General features: G+C 39.1%; 1 protein-coding gene across 1 annotated transcript; it reads left to right on the forward strand.

The window, feature by feature from the left end:
* The first annotated feature begins 1,381 nt into the window (after nucleotides 1-1,381).
* On the forward strand, nucleotides 1,382-16,762 carry LOC103146879 (globoside alpha-1,3-N-acetylgalactosaminyltransferase 1-like). The gene is made up of 11 exons (XM_007564970.2): nucleotides 1,382-1,456; nucleotides 5,949-6,122; nucleotides 8,621-8,653; nucleotides 9,404-9,439; nucleotides 12,297-12,353; nucleotides 13,368-13,400; nucleotides 13,476-13,610; nucleotides 13,680-13,812; nucleotides 14,545-14,740; nucleotides 15,549-15,768; nucleotides 15,844-16,762. The coding sequence occupies exons 2-11, from the start codon at nucleotides 6,073-6,075 to the stop codon at nucleotides 15,980-15,982; spliced, it is 1,032 nt and encodes a 343-aa protein (XP_007565032.1). The 5' UTR covers nucleotides 1,382-1,456; nucleotides 5,949-6,072; the 3' UTR covers nucleotides 15,983-16,762.
* Nucleotides 16,763-22,037: the final 5,275 nt, after the last annotated feature.

Consider the following 22,037-nt stretch of genomic DNA (forward strand, 5'->3'; position numbering starts at 1 on the left):
TTGCTTACATTTTCATTTTGAAAGCAAGTACCTTCAGCTGTTCTCAGAAGAGCAATGTTCACAATAAAAGCTACATGCTAATTTTTGTTCAAATAATAGTAATCATTGAAACAAAAATGCCAATTATCTGCTAATCAAAATAATGCTTATGAATATTTAGGTCAATTTTGATAACCAATATTTACTAATATATATTTCCTTGAACACATAACAATTTGGTTACGGCTGGAAAAAGTGTAAAAGATAAACGTGTTGTCTGTGGTGCCCTCTGGTGGTCTGGAAGGGAACTCCAGATACAAAAAGCTGCTAAGCTGAAAGTTTTTTTCTTTCTGTCCTGGTTTAAATAAACAATAGTGGGGGAAACAATAAAAATACTTGAGGAAACGTCCAAAAACTTGCTATAAGTAGGGATTTATTGGTGGAGGGCCAGTAAAATGATTTTCTTTAAATAATTTAATCCTTATCTTGTCTGTTAAAATATAAATAAGAGTAGATAAATTAATTTTGTTGCAGATTGACACCTTTTATGTTACGTATCCTTGTCTTTTCCAATCACAAACAAACTTGTAGGTCAGTCTATCAGAGGTTTTTAATAGCTTGTATGTTGGGCATTGCTTGTTTTTATATATTAAACTCAATCTCAGGCAGGATCTACAACCGTGGATCAAAAGTATTCTGTACAATGGCATATTAGGGCAATTGTAGAAAGAAAAAAGAAAGAAAAAGAGTACATTTCTGCCAAAAAAAACCCTATAGATTTTGAGATTAATTTCAAAAATGTTCTAGAAAAAAATATATCCGAAATTTTCTAAAAGATCAAGGAAATTTCTCAGTTTAAAGTGTCAAAAATGTGCTTGAAAAAAATCTGACATTTTGAGATTAATACATTCTCTGAAATTTCCTAGAAAAAATAATTTCTCAGTTTGGAAAGTTAAAAATATTGTAAGAAAAAAAAAATCAAAAAGATTTTCAGGAATTTTCTAGAAAAAAAAAAAAAACAGGGAAATTTCTGATTTCCAAGACTTAAACATTTTCAAATTTTAGAAATTTTCTGAAATGCCCAAATTCTTTGTCAAAAAAAAGAGATTAATCTCAAAATTTCTGAGATTTTTCTAACATTTTTTCTACTTTTCAAACTCAGAAATGTTCTTGTTTTGTCCAGAAATTTTCAGAAATAATCTAAAAATGTCTGTTTTTATTTGTTTTTTGGCAGAAATTTACTCCTCTATCTAAATGTACTTTTCTATCTACAATAATCCCAATGCACCACCGCAGTTTCTCTGAGCAGCAACAAAAATGCCATTCTCAATATGGCGGACACGCTGACGTACTCACGTTTCGCCTCTTGATTGATTGCCCCGCCCTTTTGAATCCCAGTTAGCTGCATTATCAATTGGGCTTCAGGGGGCGGAGCGTGTGGTCAACAAGAAACAATCACATGTCTGGACGCGGACAGGTGAGTCTACCTGTGCTCGTTCGGGTCTGACTTCTTCTTCGGTGTTTAAATCAGCTGATTTAACAGCAGGTCAAAGAGCGGGGTAGGGATGGTTAGCGAGTCTCTCCGTGAAGTCCGGTTAAGCCCACCTGAGAGAGGTGGTGTTTCTTTAGCTAAGATGAGAAGGTAACATTTGCGGAGTTACGTCACGCCGCTGCACCATGGCAACCGCTGCGGGACGCGCCATGAGCACCAGAGCAATAGAGGCTCAGATCTACCACACCAGACAAGACCCAAGGTGTAGGTTGTGCAAGGAGGCCTCTGAGACAGTCCAGCACATAACAGCAGGGTGCAAGATGCTGGCAGGGAAAGCGTACATGGAACGACGTAACCAAGTGGCGGGCATAGTGTACAGGAACATCTGTGCAGAATATGGACTGGAAGCCCCGAGATCAAAGTGGGGAACACCCCCAAAGGTGGTGGAGAATGACCGAGCTAAGATCCTGTGGGACTTCCAGATCCAGACAGACAAGATGGTAATGGCGAACCAACCGGACATTGTGGTGGTGGATAAAGAACAGAGGAAAGCCGTTGTGGTGGATGTAGCAATACTAAATGACTACAGCATCAGGAGAAACTGGAGAAATACCAGGGCCTCAGAGAGGAACTGGAGAAGGCCTGGAAGGTGAAAACCCCAGTGGTGCCTGTGGTCATCGGGGCCCTCGGGGCAGTCACCCCCAAACTGGAGCAGTGGCTCAAATTGATTGATTCCTGAGAGGTTAAGTAGATGTTAAAATCAAAAGTGCATTGGTAGTTTTGATGTTTCTTGAATCCGTGTATGGTTCGTTCATTGTTTGCAAAATCGAATTAATAGAAACTCAACAGCGTTTGAGTTTTGCTTTGCCATCTAAATGAAAATAAAATACGGTTGTTGTTTTAATATGTAGCGATACTGGAAATGAAGTAAGTCGCTAAAGAAAAATCATTTACAGTGGATGAAGACGGCATAAAGACAAACCATTCCTAAATAATAGACAATGGCTGCACTTGAACCGTTTTCTGCATTGATTATCGAACTTTTTGAGAGAGAAAAAACATACTCTGAAATCAGTAATGCTTTGCGTCGCCATGTGTACATTACCGCCACTACTGGTGACTGAAAAAGTTATGTGCCGGGAGTTCAGGTCTTCATTTCTGGTTCCGCCATAAGGCCCCGTTGAATTAACAACAAAATAAAAGCTTATCTTTGGTTTAACCATTGCAGTTAAGCCCCCACCCCCCAAAATGTACTCCTTTTTTATTTTTGCAATTGCCGTTTTTCTAATTTCGTTTTAAAAACGAAAAAAAAAAAAAAAAAAAAACATGCTTGTTTTGTTAATGCAATTTTAATTTGAAACTGGAAAAAAACAAACAAAAAAACAAAGAACGAACCATACACGGATTTTCTGCAGATTCTGTCCGTTTCTGATTTATCTTGAAAATCTCTCTAAGGGACTTCCTGCCGTTGGACTCCATGGCCGTTGCCATGGTGACAGGCCCTTCAGCGCACATGAGTTTAACAGCCGTTCTGGGAGTTCTGAGTCGGTCGACCTGGAGACAGTCGTGGTTCGTTTTAGGGGCAGAATGTTTTCTGTTTCGGACTTTAACGGTGAGAATATCTGGAGCAGCAAACAGGACTGGATGAGTTCATGTATTGGAAAATATCAGCAATTTTGGGTCAGAACTTTGTCACATGTTTGTTTTAACTGAGGAACCAAACAGAACCTGGAAGCCCAGTTTATAACAGGCAGTCTACCAGCTGCAGTTCTGGTTGCTTCTCAGTTTCTGTTTGTCAAAATGCAGCTGATTTAGCAGTGTGGATTTTATTTTTTAGCATTAACACCCCAATCATATGGATTTTATTTTTAAATTGTATTAAAAACTAAAACAAAAAAACACAAAGGAACTGTACATTTCCAACAAAAATCTCAGAAATCTTCTAGAAAAAAACAAGCAAATTTCTGATTTTCAAGTCAAAAAAATTGCTATAAAACCTTAAAGTTTGGAGATTCTCAAAAATGTTCTAGGAAAAGCAAGAGAATTTCTGAGTTTCATAAGTTAAAAGTTTGCTAGAAAAACTTTTATTTTTCTACATTTATGTAAGATTTTCTAGAACAAAACAAGATAAAAATTTGCTAGAAAAATGCCAATTTCTCAGACAAATCTCAGAAATCTTCTAGAAAAAAAACGTTAAAATTTTTGAGTTTCAAAAGTTGAAAATTTTGAACTTTTTTTTCAAGATTTCTGAGATTTTTCTAGCATTTTTTTTATTTTTTACTTTTGGATCTCAGAAATTTTCAGTAAAGTATTTTTTCTTTTGGCTGTAATTTATTACTCCTTTTTTTCTATCTACAGCATCTTTAATATGCCATCGTAGGTATGTTGACTATTTGATATGTTGACTATTTGGTTTAATTGTTGTGTCCTGCAGGCGTCTGTTTAATAGAATAATCATTGTTCTTCAACTGGCTCACCCTTTTTGAACTTTGTACCTGGAACTGTCAAACTTTATGACATATAATTATGACGCTGTTAACGATGTTATTCTATGATAACGTTAACAGAGTGGACGACATAAATCGAGCTCCACCTCATCGCTCTGAGAGGGACTGTTCTGTTTCAACCTAGTTTGAACCAAATAAAAAATTTAAATTACCCAAATTGTTTCTATTTCCTGAAATGTTTGATCCAAGTAATGCATTCTGGGTAAAAACAACCAAAACGAACACGTTAAATTAACGATAGCAAGAGAAATGGCTGGTAGTCTTTAGCCAAAGACAAGAGAGAAATACTGCAACTGCCAAAATCTGACGCTACTCCATTTTTGTTTTCATTTCATAAAGAGGGAAGTTGCGCTCAGTCTCTCCTTTGGAGGTTTTCATGTCATTTCCTTCAGTGGTTCTTGGTGCAGCGCCCCTACAGGCGAGGAGGGGAGCAGGTTTCTCAAACTGTTTCGTTTGACACTGCAGTGTGAAAGCAAACCACAGCTGCTGAAAATGTAACAAATGTTGCAATTTTGATCCCTAATCAAACGAGTATATGTCCGAGTTTTGCATAGAAAAAGTGGCTCCACCATATTAGAGTTTCTAAATTTAGGCTGATGATGTTCAGATATCTATAAACTAATATCTGAATAAAACTTGGTCTAATTTAAAAACTCTGTGGTTAGGCCTGTCACAATTGCAAACTTTACTGGACAACAAACTGACCCAGAAATTATTGCAAAAAAAGACAATATTGTAATTTTGAGACAATTTTCAAGTTTAACATTTTTATAAATGTGAACCAATGAACCAATTAATTGAATTGATTGTGATCCATTTAAATAATCACCAGCTAATTTAGTAATCAATTAATTTTTAACTGGACTATACAGACTCAAACAAAAGCCACTTACTGAAAGAACAACATATTCAGAACAATAATTCAGCCAAAACTGTACAAAAATAGCTACATTTGGCTCTTAGGATTGCAAAAAACACTTTAAATGTGTTCTACCAGAACTAATTGAGTGGTGTAGTTTTATCATGTTGTACTTTTTAGCTATGTCTAATTTTACAACAGTTAGCTGATGCTAACTGTTCTATTGGGAACCACTGCTCTGTAGGCTTATTTATTGGCATTTAAGTCAGAATATATAAACACCAAATGGGGATAATTAAAGTCCTGTCAGTGTGTAGGAACATGCTGACTAACTGTGTTCTTGTAAATTCAGCTGCTTTTGAACAGAGTGTTTGGTCTGATCAAGATATTGATCAGATGTTGTTCTGATCTGACTTTTTATATAATTTGCTCTGAAGTCAAACTAAAATGATAAAGTCAAACTGACTGATTGATGCTTTCTGGTCTTCAGTCTTCAGGTGAGCACTAAAGTTAATTTAGTGATTTAGGTTTGTACACATTAGACGTCCTGTTCACACTGTTTCCATGTTGGTATCAGAAAGGAAATGTTTTGTATTTTATGGTGATTGAATAACAGAAGTGTAGTTTCAGAAGTCTCTCATTAATTCAAGCTGTCTGGTTTCTGTCTGCATGTAAGAGAAAGACCTGTTTTTACACGAAGAGTTCTCTTTTTTCCATGTTAACACTTTGGTGGGACTATTAGCTGCTAAGCTAACAGTCTGGACATTTATGGGACTTCAGAATAATATCAGGGGCAGAAAAAACCCAGCAGGACATTCCACAGGATGAATGATTAAGAGGACAGAAAAGTTGCATAGGTGTTTAATTACACCTGGGCTTCACCTGGAAAAAAATCAGGTTATTCGTTAAAACTGGAGCTCACCTGAATGCTTTGTCTATCTGCAGGCATTAACAAGCAGTAACAGGGAGCAACTCTTACTGGCTATCTCTACCAGCCAACCTCCTCCCTGTCTCTCTCTTTCCCTCCGTCTCTCTCTCGCCACTGTTTGTTCTCCGTTCACTCTCTGTCCAAGTCAGCAGGATCTAAACATCTCCTGGTCTCTTTACATAGGAATCCAGTGAAGCTTAAAGACCTCCAATAGACTGTGAAGAGGAGCCTCTTTCAGAATCTGCTGGATTTGAAGTTTAGGACGGAGAGGCGTCAGAACAGACTCTGTTGGACTCCGACGAAGACGATGAACCTAAAGTTTGTGGCAGTGCTTCTGTTTCTGGTTGTGGTGTTGGGGTGAGTACTGCAATGTGTGTGTGTGTGTGTGTGTGTGTGTGTGTGTGTGTGTGCGTGCGCGCTGCAGCGAATGTTGAACCTCAAGTGTGATGTACTTCGGAAAACTTTTACATGATACTCAAAGCAATAAAAATTATAGGGTAACACTTTATTTGAAGGGGGTTGAATAAGACTGTCATGACACTGTCATAAACATGACATAACACCTGTCATGAACATGAATAAGCCTTCATGAATATTTATGACTGTTGTCATAAAGCGTCATTCGGTAAATTATGACACTTTTAATACAAAGTTGACATTATTCAAAATGTCTTTGTTATGACAACTTGACATTAACCAGGAAATCATTACTATTTAAACTTTACCTTTAATAACATCAAGTTACCTAATTTTTAAAGTGCAATCAGTAATACTTTTATAACAAATTTATATCAGTAATGATTTCTTGGTTATTGTCAAGTTGTCATAACAAAGACATTTTGAATAATGTCAACTTTGTATTAAAAGTGTCATAATTTACCGAATGACGCTTTATGACAACAGTCATAAATATTTATGAAGGCTTATTCATGTTCATGACAGGTTTTTATGACAGTGTCATGTCAGTCTTATTCAACCCCTTTCAAATAAAGTGTTACCAATTATGGTTCTGATAGTCATTTCCATAGTATGATTACTAATTAACAGTTGAATATTTTGTGTCTAGATGTAATCTAATCATTCAGTTCACCTTTGAAGTTTTATTATCAGGATTCTGCAAATTAAATATTTTCAAGAATGCATCATTAAGGCAAAGGAACATACAGTGTATAAGTCAAGGGCAAAAGTTGTGGATAATTTTAAAGGTAACAAAACAATTTCCCATCTTGTGAGCAAGATGGTTAAATGTGTTTGTGCAGTGTAAAAAATAACTTTCAACTTTGGGGAAAACTGAAAGTTAAATATGAGTAGCCTCACCTAGGCCTGTTTAGTCCCTGTCACATATTCTTACGAAATAAATGCACAGATGAGGAACTTTTACTCACATGTATCACATTAGCAAGTGTTACAGGAAAAAATCTGAGTTTCAAATGTATTTAAACCAACCTTTACTATTTTGGAGAAAGCATGAAGCAGTGAGGAGATCAGTGTTGATTCAATAGCAGGAAAAAGACTGAACACCGAAGCCTGAAAGCTTCACAATGATCTGAGGCCAAATTCTGGAAAGGAAGTGATGTTAGAGTTTGTCTTTCATTTTAACTGCAGAAAGCTAAAAGTTACATTTGAGTAGCCTCATGTAGGCCTGTTTACTACCTGCCACATATCCTTGAGAAATACATGTACAAATGAGGAACTTTTAGAGTTTAGTTCTTATAGGTTCAGGTTTTTTTTTGATTGCATGAAGGAAATCACAAACGAGACTCAAAATGTGTTGTACTTTAATCCACACTGAGCACCAGTGCCATCAACCCTCCCCTTTGTGACTATGTTGTACTTTAAATCATTGACAAACAGATGTCCTGTGCCAGGCTCAAATTGCACCTACCAGAGAGAAATGTTTCATTGCTGATACCTGTTTCTATTGGCTAATTCATAGAGGCGGGAAAAAGTTCCCAAAGATGGGAATGTTTATCTTTGGGGATTAACAACCGTCAAAAAAATGTTGAACTTTGGGGATTAACAGGTGTCAAAGGAATGTTTATTTAAGGGGGGCACATCTGGGGGGAAGAGGGATGAACACCTGTCACCAGAAATCAAAAGCAATTAATGATTAGGGTCATAAATCACTCTACCGATTAAATTTTGTCATAACGGTACCTATATGTCTCGCTCACTTCAGTGCACTGCAGTCAATTTAAAGCAGAGGAGTCAGACACCCTGAAAGCGTTTTTTCTTGTCTGAACACAAGTAACAGGAAAAAGAAAATGACATTCGATCGTAAGCTTTTCACTTCCCCAAAGAAAAGTACATAAATGAGTAGGAACCAAACCATTTCAGGAGCTCTTCCTCTGGCGAGTTGCACTGTAAAAAACTGGACTCAAATAAACCCAGATGTTTTATTATTCATTGCTGGTCCAAACACAATAATAAAGACTCGGATCAGCTGAATATTTCACTACACATATAAATGTACTTTTTTTTTTTATTGTGTCAATCTTTTGGATTGACACAATGCAGTCAACACCAACAGCAAGGCAGGAACTTTGTCTAATGTGATTAAAAATAAATAAAATCACATTAAGCTTATATGTACATCTGGTGTTTCATACTGTTGGTGCAAAACTGCAGCTCCAGCAGCACATTTGAAACATTTCCTGTTTTTGTGTCTCGCCGTGTAGAAAGGAGCTCCGGCTCTAAAATGTTCATGTCTGGTAATGAGGTCCTCTCCTGGTTTGGAGGCTCCTAGCTTCATTCACGTGATAAAAAACAAAGATTTCATGCTTCCCATCAGCCGTGGCAGTTTTCCCATTGCTGGTTTCTGATCTCTATTTCCTTGTTTGTGGTTGAACCCACAGAGTGATGTTCATCTACCTGAAGCCGATCTACAGGTAGTTCCTTACTCATAATCTCTGTTTCTCCTGTTTTCTGCCCTGAATTTGCTCTTTTCTTTCCTTTTGGTCTCAACATGCAGAAATCCATTCTGTGTCTGAACAGAGACAGATTTTATTTATATGAAAATAAAATCAATGATGATTTTATTCTTGTATAAATTTGGATGTAAATTCCTTTAAATCTTAATTTTTTATTGTTTTCCAACAATAGGCAATTGTATTATTTGCTGTAATTGATAAAAAAGGTACTTTTAGAATCATAAGTAAAATAATCTGCCAATGGAACAAGTATTTTACATCAGTATTAAGGATTTATTTACTACTATATCTTGCTAAAAAGTTACTTCTAAGGAAGTTTTGTCCTATTTAATGTGTACTAAGATACTTCCACTAGAAACTATATCAAAATTACTTGGTAATATTTTGTGCTTTTTGCAGTGCACCCACTCTATATGAAAAGCTTTACTGGATGAACTGATATTTCTTGGGTTTATTTTTAAGTAATCGTAAGGAAAAAAAGGAAAACCGAGTTTAAATAGTGTTTCTGTGGTGGGAGTCTCCAATAAACAACATGGACTCTCAGATCCATTTTGGATTGTTGAAGTAGGGATTCATCTGCATCATCTAATAACGCTGAACAGGTTTCTAACTCTCTTCCACTCCAGCCTCTCCCTTCAGCTTTATCTCAACATTCAGTGTAACAAAGGGAAGCTTTAAGGTTCTTATTGCACGTTTTTGTTTCTGCAGATTCAGGGAAGGCCTCTGTGATTCTTCAGAAGGCCGGTGAGTAACAGCCACTGCTGGGCGTGGCCTTAGAGGCGACCTTTGTTCTGAGAACGGGTTGGGTGTTTACCTGACGACCGAGTCGATGCAAAGCTCTCCAGCCAAAGGGTTCAAACACGTCCAGAGCCAGAACTCCCTCAGGGTTCTTCCTTATCGGCTGGTTGTGTAAACAGTGGAGGGGAACCGGTGGCTTGGTTCTGACCAGTCACATCAAAAGTAATTTCCTCACTTCGGTTCAGTTTGGTGTGTTTGTCAGGTTTTCTGGGTCACTTTGGGACCGCAAATGTCTAATTTAGGTAACATATTTAGGAAGTTCTGGAAATTTTTTGAATTGTGGTATTCAAACGAGTTCAAGAAACTTTGCATCTGTTTACATCTGATCCAGATAAAAATAACATCTCATCACCAGTGATCCTGAATGGATGAGTTTTTCCTCAGGATGTGTTTCCTGACTGTCCACTGTCTCATGAAGCCCGACCTGCTGGGCTTTCTTTGTGCAGCAGGGAGGAGTTCGCTGAATGGAGAGCATTTATTTTGCAGATGTTTGCAAAGTCTGTTATTTTCCACTAACGGAAGGAGATGGAGCTGCAGCACCATCAGCTTTTTTTCTCTTTTCACTTCCATGTATTGTCTCAGTCAGCTTCAAACCCAAATATTTCAAATATTTAGCAATTTGCTGTAGAGGGTTCAGTAAGTGACAACAATTAAACAGTTCCTCCAGTTTTATGTGAAATTAGCAGAAAATCAATAAATCCTACATTTTTTTCTAATACATAATTGTGAGTTTATTGCAAATGTTAAGATATAATTGGTGTTGATTCTTACTGGATTTTTAATCAGTGATGGAAAAATCTGAAAGCAGCTGCCAATTTGAGAAATTGATCATTTTAGTAATCAATTATTCTATTAATTATGATTATGATTAATTGATTAATCAGTTAAAAAGATTAGCAGATTCAGCAGATTGTTCATGTAATGACTTTCAGCAAATGTGATTAATAGAGCTTTTTTTTACAGTATTTGAAAATAAAAAAAAAATCTTAAATACAAAATGTTTTTAGTACAGTTTTGTCTTAATTGCTGCTCTGTTATTATTTCAGCAAATCACCTTTTTGAATCCTTATACTCCAGTTAACGATTAATCAATTACTAAATTAGTTGAGGATTGCGTCACTAATCGATTAATCATGATTAATTTGACTAATCGTTTCAGCCCATTCACTCCCCAGACCACTTGGAGCAGACATTTTAAACTTTGCGTCTGGTGCAGCTAAACCACGACTGCAGAATGAGCACATATGCTGTGGGATTTCCATCCGCTGCTCCTCGTTCAAAGAGTTTTACCGACTTCTGTTCACTTCAGTTGGAGAAATGTTACCTGATTTCAAAACTTTGGCTGGAGTGGCGCTTGCAATTCCAGTGTCCAGTGTGGGAGCAGATGAACACCAAAACCCTCAGATATTTTATTAAACTCAAGTAGATTCACAAGTCGGGTCGATATGTAGATTTTGAAAGAGGTTTAATGATATTTTGCAAAATTCCTTGAAAATAATTCTAAAGTAAAGCCACAAAATCACAGATTTGATAGCAAAAATTGCAAAATTGTAGATGGATTAATTAGAACTTTAAGCATGTTCTGACTAGAGAGAAGGATTTCCTCTAATGAGAAGTTTTTTTTGGGAATTTCACTGAAGCTGGCTTTCCCAAGAACAGTGAACCCACCAGATCCTCGGCAGAAAGAGCGCCATGTTAGAGTGGGATACCATCCACCTGACCGGATGGTAACCTGCTGGGTTTAGTGGTTTCAGACTCAGAAAGATCTGCTTTGTTCAAGTCAGTCAAAGTTCAGTCCAGTTTCCATCTCCACACCTTTAACAAACCAGGTTTGTTCAGAGGGTGGAGGGGGGATTAGAAGGATCAGAGCCTGTTTTCTCAGGGATTACCTCTCACCTTTAAACTGTGTGCTTCCTTTCCGGTTAATTCAAATAAAACTGAACAGACTGGAAAAGTCTTTATTTTCAAAACTGCTCCTGTGATTGTTCAAGTCGCTCCAGGTCATTGTTCTAGATGGACAGAACATCAGCTGACGAGAGTCGACGGTTCTCTGTGGAGGTTTCATGATGCCAATGCCTTTGCTTAATGTTGGTTTTCAGAAAACACACAAATCCTCACAGAGACCATCCATCCATTTTCTAACACCCTTGTCCCTTAGTGGGGTCGGGAAGTGCTGGTGCCGATCTCCAGCTAACGTTCCAGGCGAGACCTCACAGAGACTGAGTCTTGAATTTTCCTTGTAATTATTTCAAGTCTGACACTGGGTTGACCATGCAAACTGTTTTGTTCAGGAAGCTTATAAAGATATTTGTTGTATTACAAATAGATGATCAGAACTGAAAAAACCTTTTGGATGAGAAGTGAGATGACTTCGAGGAACAGGAGAGGAATTCAGTGGTTGTTTAGCTCCCTAGAGTGCGTTGATGGATGAGTTGACTGAGCAACGCTAGCAACAATAACTGAGGTCACCTGAGTTGTGAGAGCAAATGGATGTTTGGTTGAGCTGTAAAGCTGATGGATGGTTTGACTTGTTGACCAATGGTTTGACTTATTATCATAATCCTGTTTGTTAACCACAAAAAGCTTTGTTCTTGTTTAGTACAGCCAAGCGTAGCATCAAAATCAGACAAAATTGTGCTATGTGTTGAAAAACGCCTAATTCATATTTTAAAAGTCTTCTCAAACTTAGTTTGGTAACAGCTAAAATTATCCCCATCAGGTCCTTTTCAAATATCACGCAGGTTTCAGCCGTCAGCTTGTCCTCTACCTGACCTTGGTGTTGATGTTTGTGCATGTTGTTCAGATCTGGGGATGGACACCTCTTCAGGAGTCCTGACCTACACCTGGTGGCAACCAATGGGTAAGACGTACGTTACCTGACATAGAAATTACTGTCTGCAGCTTGCCTCTGTATTCTTTTAATCATTCATCAGCTGTTTGTAGAGTTTTCATCTTTCCAGTGATTCAGACTCTGATGTTGTTTAAAATGATGAACAGTTCCTCATAAGTTTTCCTTTGGGCTTTGCATGCTTCACTCTACAACCTTTTGTACCTAAATATTTTTGCTTATCTACCAAATTAACTCCAGCAGTTTTTGTTCTTGCCATTTTTCTCTCCATGAATCCGAGTTATTTTATCTGTAATCTGTCATATAACCAAGTAATGACGAGTTCTGCGCTTCAGCTTCGGATGTGTTGGATAAAACATCAGCTCAGAGTCTCAAACTACTGGGAGTTGTAGTTTTTGCCAGAGAAAGATGTTTCTGCAGCTTATGGATGATGTCCGCTCCTATTAAGGGAGGCTTTGTTGTACCTTCACATTCCTCTCTAGTATCAGGACACAGCTAAATCCTGGAACAGTTTGGAAACACTGTCCTCTTCTGGCTTTATACTGGAACTACTTTTAAACTTCATTTTAAAAAACAAAATCAATTGAGCTGTTCAGGAGGGAACCAGAATGAGCACCACAGTGGTATAAAGAAGAAATATTTGGTATATAAATATTTATGAAAAGGAGCTGAGGAAATTCAGGTCAAATGTTGGTTCATAGCGATGTTCTCTGCATCATTTTCTTTGTCTTGCTTTTTGTATGAATGCAAGACCTTTTACCCTGTTGAAGGGTTGATGCTCTTTGCAATGATGGATGAATCCTCCGGATGGCTCGAATGAATCCTCCGGATGTGTCGGATGACTCCTCCGGAAGTGTCGGATGACTCCTCCGGATGTGTCGGATGAATCCTCCGGAAGTGTCGGATGACTCCTCCGGAAGTGTCGGATGACTCCTCCGGAAGTGTCGGATGACTCCTCCGGAAGTGTCGGATGAATCCTCCAGAAGTGTCGGATGAACTTTATTTGACTGACTGTCTGTGTTTCAGGTTGAAATACCCACAGCCGAGCATCACGCATGGGTGAGTATCGCCCCCTGCTGCTGGTTTGAGTTTTTCATGGCTCTGGTTTCCCTAACGGTCGCTCTCTGATCGCAGTCGGACAGACGTTGTGTCGGTGACGCCCTGGTTGGCGCCGGTCGTCTGGGAGGGAACCTTCTACCCGGTTCTGCTTGACAGTATCTACCAAAAGAGGAACATCACCGTTGCTGCCACAGTTTTTGCTGTTGGGAAGTGAGTGTGACGTCACAGTGGGGTGTTTCTCGTCTGCTTCCACCTCTGATCATTGCGGTTCCTGTTCAGGTACATCAGGTTCCTGAAGGACTTCCTGGAGACAGCAGAGCAGCACTTCTTCGTAGGTTTCAAAGTGAAGGTTTATGTGTTCACTGACCAGCCGAATGAGGTGCCCAAAGTGAAAATGGCTGCTGGCAGAGAGGTAAACAGAGGACGTGAAGAATTCACAGTTTAGATCACAAATGGCACATACCTGTCAAGCCTACTAAATTTATACCGTGTCTTTCCCGCCGTCCTCCAGTATTAGCAATTTCCCATATTATAATAATAAAGGAGCGCGCCGCTGGAGCACATTCAACCTGACTGACTGTCTCATCCAGTGGTTTTGAATGACTTTGTTAGTCGTTAAGTTCTTTTAGACAAACTATGTTAACACTAATAGAATGTATAGTTTCATGCCCAAGGTTACAACAAACATTAGCCTTGTTTACTGTTTTCTGCCCAGTGAAATTAGGCGCTTCACTTAAAGGGATTATATCTTACAGATATAAATGGATTCAATATGTCACACTGAAAACCTGCCCATAAGGCCCAATGATGTGCAAGTTCTACATGAAATGACACTCGAAGGGATTACATGATATCATTAGGCTCTGTTATAGGATTTACATAACAATGTCCAGGTTCTGAGCAGCTGTTTGTAGTTTGTAGGTGGTGGACAGGTAGTTATTTTAGACGTCAACAAGTTGATCTTAGATTACCAGAAGACAGGGCATGGATGTTACATCTATGTCATACTATCACATACAATCACATAAAATACATTGATATTTAAGGTTGTAACATGACAAAATGTTGGGAAGATCAAGATGCATGCATGCTTTTGAAAGGGCATTTTTTTGTGGATTAGCAGCTCATCTTTCTCATCTTTCAGCTGGTGGTGCGTTCGGTGCCGAACTCCAAACGTTGGCAGGAAATCTCAGCCAGAAGGATGGAGATCATCCAGACCCTGATCGAGGAGACGCTCAAAAACGATGTGGACTACATCTTCTGTTTGGATGTGGACTCAAAGTTTCACAGTCGATGGGGAACCGAGTCTCTAGGAGAACTGGTGGCTGTGATCCATCCAGGTACAGCTTCCAGTTTTCATTCTGGATTCTGGGTTTGAGATGGCCTGATTTATAGATATATACTTTATTAACCATGTAGGGAAAATATGTCTTGGACAACATGCAGTAAACAAATTTCACCATGAAAGAAATGTTTCTAGTTGGTTGAGGAGTCATACCTTAATGGCAAAGTAGACGGTTTAAGGGATCTTAATTTCATCTCAACTCTTAGGGTGCTTTCAAACCAGCTCTGCTTAGTCGACTTCAATCAAACTCTAGTTTTTTTGCCGAGAAAGTTCATTTGAGGAGGTGTGAATGCGTAACCAAAGTCCGGTCAGCTTACAAACCTCGGTCTCTGTTCAGTTGAAGTGAATTCTGGTGCGATTCGAATGCATATGAGAACACTGAGCGGACCGGAGACTGCTCCAAAAGCAGGAAGTAGACTACAACACGGGGCATTCTGGGTAAATACAGCCAAAACAAACAGGTTAGCCTAGCACTAGCAGGAGAAATGGTCTTTTAATGAAGACAAAAGAGAAACCCTACAACTGATGTCATTCTTGGTACAGCGCCACCACAGGCCAGCGTGAGAACAGGTTTATCAGACGGTTTGGTTCATTTGATACAATGCAGTGAGAAAGAGAACCACAGCAGCTGAAAATGTAACAGATGTTGTGATTTTGGTCTCCAGTTTATCAGGTGTTAAAACTCCTTCAGTTTTTTTCCCTCAGTGTGTTTGGTCCTGTTTGTAATGTTAGTCAGGTTGTTGGCTGCTCAAATCTCTAAGTCCAGATGAGTTTAACGAGTGAATTCCCTCCTCCTTTTTCAGGGTACTACAAAGACGACCGCAGTAAGTTCCCATACGAACGGCGGCCCGCCTCCAGAGCCTACGTGGCTCCTGGCGAGGGCGACTTCTACTACTGCGGCGGCGCCTTCGGAGGCGTCCTGGCCGAGGTTCATCAGCTCGCTCAAACCTGCCGCAAGAACTTCGAAGACGATGCCAAGGAAGGCATTGAGGCTGCCTGGCAGGAGGAGAGCCACTTGAACAGGTAGGCAGGTAAAGTACACAGATGCCAGGCCTGGTTCTACAATCTGGTGATGTCATTTCCTGTCTCTGTGTCCAGGTACATGTGGCTGAACAAGCCCAGTAAGGTTCTGTCTCCTGAGTACCTGTGGCAGGATTTCAAAGCCAGAAACTCGGAAGTTCGTGTAATCAGATTCTCTGGGGTCATAAAGAACTACAACGAAATACGACCCAACTGAGCTGAAGTACTGGGCCAACCAACTTCCTGTTCGCTCCGACCCAGACTCAATACGAGCATGTGCAATACTCACCGACTGGATCAGTTCTGTTGTTTCACTGGTTTAACTGGGAGTCTGTTTGAAGGAACCTGGAAGAACCCAGAGGTTTGTATGTGAATTAAAGCGGCTGCTGGTTCTGATTCTGCAGCTGCTGCTGGTTCTGATTCTGCAGCTGCTGCTGGTTCTGATTCTTCTCTTGATGCCAACGTTCTGCAGGTATCAGTGATTGACCGTAACACATTACTGTAAAATGGTTCCTTCTTTCAAATGAGTAAAGTAAAGCTACATTTGGAAAAAGGTAATTACTGATACTGATACTTCAGACTAACAACGTTTAATGTTTGGAAGAACAAACATTAGTTTGATTTAAAGACAAAAATGTCTTCGTGTGTAAAAAACTTACATCCAGGGGAAAACTCCTCTTTAAATCTGAGGAATAAAAACGCAGAAACCCTCGGGCAATGCTACAACATCCTGCTAAACAGGTGAAATGTTTTACTTCACCAACTGTTAAGACATGTCAATGTTAATAATTAGAAGTACAGGAGGGAGGGACTTTTATTTAAATTCATTTGTTTGATTTCATCCTTGTAATTTATGTGAGTGAAAGAGTGTAAACATTAAAATAATTTTATTTAAATGGTGGAATAGGGCTGATTACGGTTTAACTTATTTTTTTCAAATATGGTGGAATACACAGAGAATATGTTTTAATACTCAACAAAAAATGTTGCATTCCTATTTTCTTTGCTTAATACATAAAGTTAAGAGCAAAACAAAAGTTCTGAAAAGAAACAGTTTCATTTAATTAAACTTTAAATGACGAATAAAGTTAGACTGAAAGGTATTGCTTTATTTAGCAATTATGAAAAGTAACTAATAAGTCATCAGTAAAGTAACTGGATTACTTTCTTGGGTAGTAGGAAGTTGACCAGCTCTGCTCAGGATCCTCCTGCTCTCTCCTGGAACCACAGATTCAAAAAGCTCCGTCATTTCAGCTGTTCGTTTTCTGGATCTTTGGAGTTCGTCTCGTATCGAGAGGTTCTGTCTTCTGTGCAGCTGCCTCCACCAGGGGGAGCCGTTTCAAAACTTTATGGCTCCAATAAGTACTACCTACCAGCAGAATGTGTTATATTTCATATTTGATAAAGTTCTTGGACTTTTTTATGTGACTTTATGTCCGTTAGGTGATTCAAACTGATTTATATAAGCTTGTTCTGAAAACGCAGGACGTCTTGTCCAGCAGGGAGCGCATGTTGGGAACGCTTTAACAAATAATTACCACTGAGGAACTTTAATACCCAGAAAAATCAGAATTTTGGATGAAATCCACCATCTGTTGGTACCAGGTTGCTAACAGAACCACAGCTGCCCAGATGATCCGTCATCCATGCAGGAAGGTGTGGACTTGTAAACACCAGAGTAATGTTTGTTTTTCTTATGGTTAGGTTTGAATTACCTCTCTGCAAAAATAGGGATCATTGTTAAAGTGACATAAAACAATAAAACCTGCCAGATTGTGTTGTTCTCTTTGTCCGGATCATCAGACCGTTTAGTCTCAGAAGTAGAGGGATTTCTCACACCTTCTGTCCCCTTCTCATACCGCTGCGCCACATCTAAAACCTTAAAAGTATCCTCCCCTTCACAAATCAGACAGAACATTATGACTGAACATTTGAGAAAGGTGTCAGAACATCCCAGGGCAGGAGTATCGGATGGATCCAGAAGCTTCTGTTAGAAAAAATTGGTGAAAATGTTTTGCCTAGACATCAGTTTAAAGTAGTTATTTTGTTTTTAGAACCAGATCAGACACTTTTCAGTTCCTAAAAATATGACAAAACTGACTTCAGTCAACACCTTTCCGTCAGAATTACCAGGATATTACATGTATGCAGTTTAATAAGCAGTTACAGCAAATCGCCTGCAGGAGGCGATAAATCGATGTGTTTATCTCCGAGTGTTTCCGAACAGAGAAACTAAATAAATGAGGAAAAACTCCAAGTTACTGCGGTTCGCCTACAGGAAGCGGGTTTCTGGCAACTAATTGTGTGAAATGTTTCATCAGAGATAAAAACCATTAAAATTTAAGAAATAAACTGGATTAGCAGTTGATGATGTCATCACTTCATGCTGAGGAATATAATTCCTGCTGCTCAGATATGGAGCTGTTGGCATGTCATGACACCATCATTAAGCAAACTTCAGATTTGTTGGAGATCCACAACGATTCTTTGAAGTTTCTTCAGTCTTATGAGTTATGACAACATTTAAATTTCCCTTTGGGATTAATAAAGTATTTTTGGATTGAATTGGGTTGGACTTTCTTCAGGATCAACAAAGTTTTGCTCCGTGTTTGTGAGGAAACATCCGGTTGTTTTTTCTCCTGGAGTCGCAGGAAGAGTTTTGTTATTGATCCTAATCTGTTTGCTTTTTGACATCAGATGAGTTTTCTGCTGGGTCCTCGTTATCATCCACTCTGTCATCACACAGCAATCAGGGTCTTCCTGCTCAGCCCTTCATCTTTCTCCATCTACACAGACACTTCCTTCAGAAACACAGTCCCACACTGACTGATTCACGTTGTTGGAGAAACTGTAATGTTCGTCACCCTGGATTCACTCTAATTCATCAGAAAGTTATTTTTTTTAGTTGCACACGAGTGCATGTCGACAATAAGGGCAGAAAGGAATGTTTTTCAGTCGGATTATGGAGATAAAGTTATTGAGAGCTCAGATCTGCTTGTAGAAACTCACAGAGATTAAAATGTAACCTGAGGAGCAGCAACAAGGGCCCTCATGTTCGTGGTTAACAGCCTGTGAATTCAGATTTTATCATAGAAAAAATCTAAACAGCCTCAACATTCACCCTAACAACCTGCGCTCACCCCGTTACATCTACCTGTTAGTCTCCTCCTGAAACCAGCTACTCTCTCATTTCTGCTCAGGTTCCTTTTCACCAAAATCTGTTAGGAATCCCAACCGAATCATCATCTTGTTTCTACAACCAGACTCCAAAGATCTTCTAGAATTAAAAGATCCTGGGCCAGAAAATACCAACTTCAGTCCCGTCTAACCACCAACCCATTATTTAAAAAGCTTCAGTCTGGATTTTGTCCCCATCACTGATTAAAATAACCAACAATCTCCTCTTCACTGCTGAGTTTGGTTTCCTTTTCCTTCTCATCCTCATTGATCTGAGTGTGACCTTTGACATCATCTTGCACTCCATCCTCCACCAAAGATTTTCTTCCATTTGTATTCTCACCCCTCTAAACGCACTCAGTTCATTCATTTCTGTTCTCCCTCCTGGTGTTCACCAGGGCTCAGTTCTGGGCCCTTCTTTTTATTATTCATCTCCTCCATTGGTTTCATCTTCAAACATTTCAACATCCAGTTTCACCGCTATGCAGATGACACCCAGCTCTACCTCTCCTTGATCTCTGTAAGTTGCTGATGGTTTGTTGGTTTTAAAACAATGTTTTAAATAAAAGGTTTTATTATTACTTTTTATTTGTGATGATACAGTAAACCTAGGAGCTTAACCATACTGAGTTTGGTGTTAATCTGCTAACCATAGCTATAAACTGTAACCACTGAGTGACCTGAGTTGACCTTTGAGTCCCATGAGAGTAACTAAGCCCCGGTGGGGAACAAGACAAAAACACATAATGAAGCTGAAACACTGTGTTGCTTTAAGGTAAAAGTTTGGAGATTTAGATACAGAGTTCGTCAATGTCAGAGAATCTGGACCAACATCAGCAATATGACAACAGACAGAACCTTTTATTTTGAGTTTCTGCTAGTAGAGATTTCCCTGGCCTGCAGTCTGGATGCCTGATGACAGGAATAAAACTGAAATTGTTCGCATTTAAAACTGTCTGACAGCTCAGTTAGCATCCTCTCGGGTTCTCAGCCTGAAGGGATTTGCGGAACAGAGAATGATTGAAGAACTTCACACCACAGCTTGATCCTGGTTCCTCACGAAGCCATCACTGTTTTGTTCCTTTTTCTGCTGTTGTCTGAAAAAATTGAGCTCCAAAACAGAATTTGTTCTGATTCTGGACATTAGGAATAAGGATGGCTATACTAGCTGTTACCAGCAGGTTAGGGTTACCTGTTGGAGTGGAAGCTTCCTCCGATGATCCAGGTCACGTTGGGTCATCAGGTCAGGATGTTTCAGGAAGCTTTAAACCTCTGAATGCTCTTTTGTTTTGGACAATTCCAGGTGCTTCATGGCTTCAGTTCTTCAGTGCTTCTGTCAAGGGATTTCAGACCAGTTCATTCCTGTTTCAGGTCCTTCATATGTTTTAGCAACTCTGTATACTGTTTCAAAAGGTTTTAGATCATAGAAACTGTTTTAGGAACTTAAAAACACTTGAGAGTATTTTATTGAGTTTGTGTGGTAATAATTATAGTTCAGGATATTTCAGGTCATTTGTTGCTGTTTTAGGATATTTCTGACCATTCCAAATGGTTCAGGATGTTTCAGAACCCAGATGACTGGTTCAGGAAGTTTCGCAGCAGATTTTCAGGTTGTTTAAGGGCTTTTTTTAATCGCTATCTAAGGATGTTTCTGACCTTTGAAGATGGTTTTAGGAAGTTTTATGACCTTCATGACTATTTTGGGAAGTGTTAGCATCTTGATGTCTGTTTCAGTAAGTTTTAGGTCCTTGAAGGCTTTCCAGCACCTTCAAGGCCTTCTTGGGATATTTCTGACCATTGAAATTGGTTCCCTGAAGTTTCAGAACCTGAATGACTGTTTCAGGAAGTAGTAGACCCTTGATGGCTGTTTCAGGGAGGTTTATTTTCTTGTTGATTTTTTTCAGGAAGTTTCACACTGTCAAAGGCCCTTCAGGTGATTCCTGTCTTCCATTTCCGAACATTTAAGACGGTTTCAGGAAGTTTCACAACCTCAGTGACTTATTCAGGAAATGTTAGACCATTGTTGACTGTCTCAGGAAGCGTTGAACCGTTGATGACTGGTTCAGGAAGTTTTAGGCCCTCGATAACTTTCAGGAAGCTTCACAGCAGATTTTCCAAGTGATTTTAGGTCCTTCATACGAATGTAAGGATTCACAACCTTCATGACGTTTTAAGTTTCTGATGGCTGTTTCAGGAAGTTTTAGGCCCTTAAAGTCTTTGGGTGGTTTCAGGTCCTTCATTGCTGTCTTGAGATATTTCCAACCATTGAAAATAGTTCCCCACGTTTTAGAACATAAATGACTGTTTCAGGAAGTGCTGGACCCTTAATATGTGAGTCAGAAAGTTTTAAATTCTTAACTGATGTTTCTTGAAGTTTTAGAGGCTTGTTGACTGTTTCCAAAAATTTCGGACCCTTGACAACTCTTTAAGGAAGTGTTAAGCTCTTAAAGGCTGTTTAGTAAGTCTGGACCCTTGACAACTACTTTAATTAGATAGTGTCTGGCTTTTGATGACTTTTGCAGAGGGTTTCTCATCCAGGATGGTTCAATCAGAAAGTTTTGCCTAGCTGAAGGTATTTCAGGTGGCTTCAGGTCTGTTGTTGCTGTGTTGGGATATTTTCAACCACTGAAGACGGTTTAAGGGAGTTTCACAACCTTAATGCCTCGTTCAGGAAATGCTAGACCCTTGATGACTGATTCAGGAAGTTTAGCTTCAATTAGCTAGCATCCGGCTTTTGATAACTTTCTTAGAGGGTTTCTGATCTGTGACAGTCTGCAACATTTAAGGCTTTTCAGGTCGTTTTTGTTTCCTTGTGGCTGTAGCTCTTTACTGTTGTAGTAAGTTTTTAAACACTTGACTGCTTCAGGAAGTTTCCGGTCTTTTCTGGTTGCTTTGTGGGGTTCTGGGTGACTGAGCAGGGACATTGCTCTGTTTCTAAACATTTATTGTGTTATTACAAGATACTCAAACACTCATACTGGGAACCAATGAGCTGTTTTCATGCATCAGCACCTTCAGTCGTCTTCTGGTTTCCATGGTGACATCAGCAGTGAAGCTAAGTAATGAATGCTCTCTGATGTGTTTCCTGCCAGCTC

This window comes from Poecilia formosa, unplaced genomic scaffold, assembly GCF_000485575.1.
Source record: "Poecilia formosa unplaced genomic scaffold, Poecilia_formosa-5.1.2 Scaffold170, whole genome shotgun sequence".
In the NCBI taxonomy this organism is placed as follows: Eukaryota; Metazoa; Chordata; class Actinopteri; order Cyprinodontiformes; family Poeciliidae; genus Poecilia; species Poecilia formosa.

Excerpts from the sequence above, each read along its gene's own strand:
- LOC103146879 (XM_007564970.2), top strand. The coding sequence starts at position 6,073 with ATGAACCTAAAGTTTGTGGCAGTGCTTCTGTTTCTGGTTGTGGTGTTG. Across the intron at positions 12,354-13,367 it reads CACCTGGTGGCAACCAATGG|GTTGAAATACCCACAGCCGA; the intron begins GTAAGACGTACG and ends TCTGTGTTTCAG. Across the intron at positions 14,741-15,548 it reads GGTGGCTGTGATCCATCCAG|GGTACTACAAAGACGACCGC; the intron begins GTACAGCTTCCA and ends CTCCTTTTTCAG.